This window comes from Guyanagaster necrorhizus, assembly GCF_019112545.1.
Source record: "Guyanagaster necrorhizus MCA 3950 unplaced genomic scaffold BT62scaffold_13, whole genome shotgun sequence".
Lineage (NCBI taxonomy): Eukaryota > Fungi > Basidiomycota > Agaricomycetes > Agaricales > Physalacriaceae > Guyanagaster > Guyanagaster necrorhizus.
This window is the reverse complement of record NW_025064892.1, coordinates 1,195,603-1,202,071: the sequence shown is the minus strand read 5'-3', so window position 1 is coordinate 1,202,071 and position 6,469 is coordinate 1,195,603. Positions and strand designations below refer to the sequence as shown.

General features: G+C 42.0%; 1 protein-coding gene across 1 annotated transcript; it reads left to right on the top strand.

Annotated features, from left to right (window-relative positions):
- Positions 1 to 5,670: 5,670 nt before the first annotated feature.
- Positions 5,671 to 6,227, top strand: BT62DRAFT_987242 (uncharacterized protein; the record flags this gene model as incomplete). The annotated part of the gene is made up of 1 exon (XM_043190053.1): positions 5,671 to 6,227. Exon 1 carries the CDS (start codon positions 5,760 to 5,762, stop codon positions 6,225 to 6,227), a length of 468 nt encoding a protein of 155 aa, XP_043039654.1. The 5' UTR covers positions 5,671 to 5,759.
- Positions 6,228 to 6,469: the final 242 nt, after the last annotated feature.

Here is a 6,469-nt window from a genome sequence, read left to right as displayed (position 1 = left end):
TAGAGATATAGGCTGTGTCACTTTACAATAATTTTTTTTGTGTTTGTCAGTCCATACAAACAAATTATGTTCTTTATTGTTCTAATATATGCATAACATCATATCAGCTTACTATAATTTTTGATCTGACAATGCATATTCTTAACTAGAACCATATGCATTATGCGATATGCATTTCTAGCCCATTTCCCTGCTCTCCAACTGTGTTCCAGCCCAATCCATATGCAAAGTCAGAATTATGCATTTCGACATCATGCATTGTGAGATAGTCAACTGTATATTTTATACTACAAGATACTTTTTCTTTTTTTATAATTATAAGGGCTCAGCATTTGATAGACCCACACCAGAACCTGAATTCTCCCTTTGCTTCCTCAACTCCTCCATATTCTTGTCCAACCTCTTCAACATCACTGTCCACAGATCTTCTATCTCTTGATCTCTCTTGTTCTTGAAGATCAGATAGGCCTTTTTTCATGCCTCTAATTCAGACTCTGAAAACAACTCTGAGAGAAATGATATATCATCTGATCCATAATCATTCTGGAGACCTGCTATAGTACCACAGATATTCACCATCTTATTCACTAACTTGTTCATACAATGCATCAACTTGCATATTAATTTTGAAAGTTAGCAGAGGCTGGCAGAGACCTCCACACTGCTAATCATCTCACTTGCAGTGACACTCTTGTTGAACAAACAGGTGGTCTTCTTAACCTTGCAACAGGCACAAGTCTGCCCACAGCTAGTATCTTCAGTTACTGAGCATGCATAACAGGATGCACCATCTTGATGACAGCACATGCAACTCCCTGAAAACAAAACTAAGATAAGCCAATCAGAAATAATAAGACACTTACTTTCACTGCTCAATTTCTTCTTGCCCTTCACCAGCCCTGCAACCTCCAACTTCACCCTCTTCTTGGAACTGGCCACTGTCTCTGCCTCACTGTCATCCACCATGCTCCAAGACTTGAACTTCTGCTTTTGGCCTCCTTCTGCCAGAACTGCCACTCTCCTCTTCCTCTCTCACACCCTCTTTCTTCTCTCCAGAGTCTCCTCAGATTCTTCCAACTCATTATTTCCCTTGGTCCCCTTATTCTGCTCATCATCAGACTCTGGAGGTGTATAGCCAGTCACTCTCTGGAAGCAAAGACCAGAGCCAGGATCAAACTGTTCTGCCAGCACTTGACACAGCTGAAAATCAATAGCCTCTATGGGGATCATTTGCAATTAGCTCTCTATCACTAACTCCCCTGGTGGTGCACCCTTCATTGCTACCTCTCTCACTGTGGCTTCTGTGGTCTCCTTTTCTAAAGCCTCCTGCTGAGCTGCCTCCTCTGCAGCCTCCCTCTCCATGGCTTCCTTCTGAGCCTCCTCCTTTGCATGCTTCTCTGCTGTCTGCTGAATCTCCTCTCTCTTTCTTTCCAATTCTTCCTTCTGCTCTCTTTTCTTTATCTCCCAGACCTTCTCCTCCCTCTTCTACTCTCTCTTCCATTCCAAATGACCCTCTATGGCTTCCACATACTCATCTTCCACAGTTTGATGTTCCAAATGAAATAATTTCTTGATCTCTTGAAGGCCATCAGAGATAAACTCCTGCACTAAAGGATCAAGAGTTTTTGAACAGCAATATGTGGCAAGAGATGATATTGTTGTAAGATAAAGATGGTAGTTGAAAACAAAGACAAAATTTCTATGGAATAAAATTTTTTTTCATCATATGCTAATATGCTTGATAATAGCTAAGTGACTAAGAGAGGCAAATGAGGAATGAACTCTCAAATGCCAACACCTAACCACTCAATACACAATCACCAAATACAGTTGAGGTCAGTTGTTTTGAGTATGATAGAAGCACTCTTGCAGTCTTAAGTAAAATCAAAGAAACAGTCAATAAAGACAGTTATTCAACTCTATCTTGCTCTCAAAGATGCAATACTCATGAGAGTAGTTTATAGCAATGTTTAAGTATAATTAGAACTTAGAATCAATGCACAATTATGCTCTAAATCAACTTAGAATATTCTGAAACCCAATAAACTCTGAAACCCAAATACTAAGTCTACCAAGCACTTAAGCTTGACTAGCTGCACTCTTGGCTGGCTAGCAGTCCTCAAAACCAAAGAACTTGTACTCTGATGCTGGAATCCTTATAGTTTGGAACCCAAATTAATCTAAAACCCAAAATACAGTTATTATTCCAATCCAATCCTCTCTAAGTGACAAAGCAACTTAAATAAATCACTAAGTTGAAGCAGAACTCAAAATCCATTGTCCCAGGGACTAGCTACAGTGGGCTAGAAGGCCTAAACACAGAGGTGGATTGCTTGCTTGCTATTTTCCCCCCATTCTCTTCTTTTATACACCAACAACAGGTATAGAATCTATAAATAAAGCATTTAAAATAATATTTTTTCTATTTAAAGTGGAATCATGCTATTATTCCAGAATGGCAGCACTTCTGTACTCCCCTAGGCTTGCTCAGACCTGCCTGGCCACTGCACAGCTTTATTTTAAGCCTACAGTGCCTGTGGGTATCTAACTCCTTTCTGTCTACTCAGAGTTTTAATTCTCTGAGTTATTCTTAGTAGCTCAATCAATTAGGTCCAGTCAGGCCCAGTCAACCAGTCCTATCCACTCTATTCCTCTCAATTCTAAGTCTCTTAGGTCACCTGATATCTAGAAAATTTGGACTTAGGCATTTGAGTCAAAACTCAGAGTGCTAGCCACAGATCATTGGGTCTCTCTTCTTACTACTCCTGGATGATGCTATCTTTACTCAATACTCCACAACTGGCTATGGTATTATGCCCCTAGCTGTCTTAGAATATACTTGTCTTAGTGGCATGTAGAATTGGCCCCATTTGAGGTACCATTTCTAAGTCCAACTTAGACTTAATATTCTCCAAGGTGTGGTGCAGAACTTTTCTAAGTTCAAACCTGACTTAGGATTTTTATCCTTAGGCCATGTTATTTTACAAAGTCCCTTTTTAGACTTAGTATTGGTGACTAGCATGACTATCAGCTCAGAGCCTCAGCCATAGTCCTCTACTGGCTAATGATCCTCAGTTACTTGCATATTCTAGTGTGTTATGCAGAATTTGCAAATTATAGAGCTGGACATGTACTCTGCATATCAATGCCTCCCACCAGGTGTCAGAATCTACACTCTTGAGAGCAAAAATGCTAATGAGGAGATACTGTTACATGCATGCCACCAGCCTCCATATCATCTTGGCCAATAATAAAGCCAATCACAAGACTCACTGAAACCTGCCACTTCTTAGTATCTACTAATTTCATTTTACCATTATCATTTCACATCTGTATTTCACATTCTAGTATCTAGACTCTGAATATAGTAGCAAACAGCTGACATCAGAATCTAACAGACCCTGACTCAGAATTAACTACTGATAGTATATAAACCATGTACAAGCATTGTAATTACTCAGTTCAAATATCAACTTGGATAGCCATCTACACTTCATGCTCACTTCAGCTCCTCTCTATCTTGTCCACTAGATTCTGCTCTGAAGAATATTTCTCTTCACTTCTCTGACAGAACTCTATTCTGTCCATCCAAATCCTTGGGCTCCAACTTAAGGGTGATATTGCCAATAGCTTTGTTGATGCCCATGCACTCTGCCAGTCTCTGTGCATGCACTCAAGCCTAATCAACTAGCATGTTCCTAATATACTCCCTGCATAGTGGTGCAATGATTTTTGCAACTATCTCTAATTTTTAAGCAACTGATAAAAATTCTTTCCTCTTTTGTAAAGATAATATGAGAACAAATTGGGTAGGACATGAAAGATACATGATTTATATAGGTGAATCATGGGTGGTATAGAGATGGTATAGACAGAGAGCCTCTTCTCATGGCAATGATCCTGCACAATCTATGAGTACAACACAGATTGTGTGAATTAAAGAATCTGTTCCTCAACTGGTTATCTGCTATGACTCACTTGATATATGCCCAAAGTGTATGAAGGCTTGATCTCTAGGAAGAGAATGGGTATGTCATTGATCTCAAGGATGAATTGATAGCACTGATGGCAGGGTGAGACAGTGTGTACTAGAGTCTTACAGTGAAGATATCCTCAGGAAAGCATTCATTTGAAAGGATGGTGATATTGTCTGGAATATTTTCAAAGCAATTGAATGGGTTTCTCCACATAATAGCTGAGAACTGAATAATGAAATTTCATTCACATTGGTGCACTGGAAGTCAATGGTACATTTATCATGGATAGGTTTTTCTGTTATTGAACAATGTGGTTGTGCAAAGAACTGGTCTTGACCATCATCAACCTTTATGGTTTACATTTACTCACATTGCTATTCATTATGTGGACTGAATAAGAAGAAAATGCAAGTGCTCATGAGTGGTTCTATTGGCATTGTTAAAATTGACATTAGCTGTGATCTCAGGACATCAGAAACAAATGCAACAGTGAAGAATAACCTTCTCTCCAGATGCAGGTGGAGCTGGGCCTGTTCTTTTAATCTCAACTGAGAAGGACCCTGACTCTAACCCACCAGAATCTGACTTTGACTGATGGATCAGACAGCAAGAATGATCAATTGTGCACATTCCCAATATGCTCCAAGCATTTTCCTGGGCATTGGCCAATGTGATGAGCTGAGCATTGAAACAATGAGCATCTTTGGACCAAGGGAAAAACAGGTGCTGCACACAACTTTGGTATTTGACATGTTCAGGCTAGTGACTGAGCAGGTGAATGAGATGGCAGCCAGGGTTGGAGGTGGAGGTGGTGGAGGTGGTATCTGCACTGGAGGCCTATGGGGCTGTTTCTTGCCCACTCTCTGTGGCTAAGTCATATCAGGTGAAAGACACATGCCACCAGTGAGCCTAATTTGGACAGATGGGTGCTGCAAATGCTGACATCTTACCTGTATTAAAATGATCAAATAGTTGGGCACATATGAAAAAAACAATATTTTGAGTCTTCATGTATGATGGACTTCAGGCACCTGCTATAGCGATCTGTGACCGATGCTAGCACGAGGTGAGAACAGACATCGAAATAAATAAGCGTCAAGACCCCTATTTAAAAGAGTGCAGAGGTTGACTTTGGCGAGCATGATTCCTGCCAGTTTCCACCCATCTTTCTTTCCAACTACCATGTCCTACCCATCCTTTCCTATGATCTCTGTCCTCAGCTACCATCCCTCCGAAGGCAATGCCGGTGTCCCTATTTTTGTCCAACTTGACTTCTACCATCCTACCCGAGAACAAATATATCTACGTCTAAACATTGGCTGGACAGTAGTCACCACTCAAGTCTCCAAGATTTCTGAAAAATATCACCGTTATCAGCTTTGTGCTACGATTCCGCACAGAATGCGTGATCTGAAGGTTGCCCTTAGCGTCGAGGTAGTTGACTCGCACAACATCGTTCTCCATTCTGTCTTCTTTGGCTACTTTACCTACGAGGAACCCGATCTTCCCGTACAGAGACCGCAAGTCGTGACCTCTCAGGCGTCTTGGGTAGCTTCGCAGCCAGTAGCGGCTTCCCAGGCGCCAGTGCTCCCCCGACCGACCAATACTACCACCAGTATACACAACCCATTGTCAGCTCCTTCTCAGACTATTTCGGACCGCAGACCAGCATCACGCCGCATTCGTGCCAATTCCCTCGTGCGCACTAACTATGGCTCTCCAGAGGACATCAACCTCCATCCCCACACTCCTATTCTCGAGATCATAACCCCTCTTGATACTATGTGCATCGGTTGGGATCCCTTCGAAGTCTTAATGGGTCGTCGACTCGTTCGTTTTCACAAGTGCCAAGATGGTTGCAAACTCATTCTTTCTTGCGAAGCTATCCGCCAGGATGACTACAGCGACAAAGACACCGTCATTTCCTGTATTTTCAGGAATGAAAGCCTCCCATTCTATGTCACCAGCGTAGATATCATTTATCTGCTCGAGAGGCTCGCCAACGAAGACTTTCCTGTCGAGGAGAAAAACCGCATAAGACGCAATTTGGAGAGGTTGAAGCCAACAACCGTCAGCAAACATAGACCTGGTTTAGACACCTTTTTCCAGCGCATCATGGAGTTCCCTGATCCCAAGCCCCGGAATATTGAGAAAGACCTCAAAGTGTTTGAATGGTCGTTTCTTGGACAGGCGCTTGAGAGAATCCTGTCTAAATATGTAAGCTATCTCTCACGTCGTCTTTCTCTTTGAATTCTGAGGACCGTTACAGTCTATCTACATACCGGATTCACCCACCGATTCAACAGCCCCGTTTCCCGCAGACCCATCCGGCGACAGCCGACTTTACCACGACCCACTCCCAATTCCTGATAACTTCCAGCACTTTCTTCATACTATCCTTTTCCCTGCTTCGCATGATAGTTCAGGTTGATTTACCGCGGCGGAGCCAGTATATGACTACAATATGGCCTGACCAATGACGGAGCAGCACC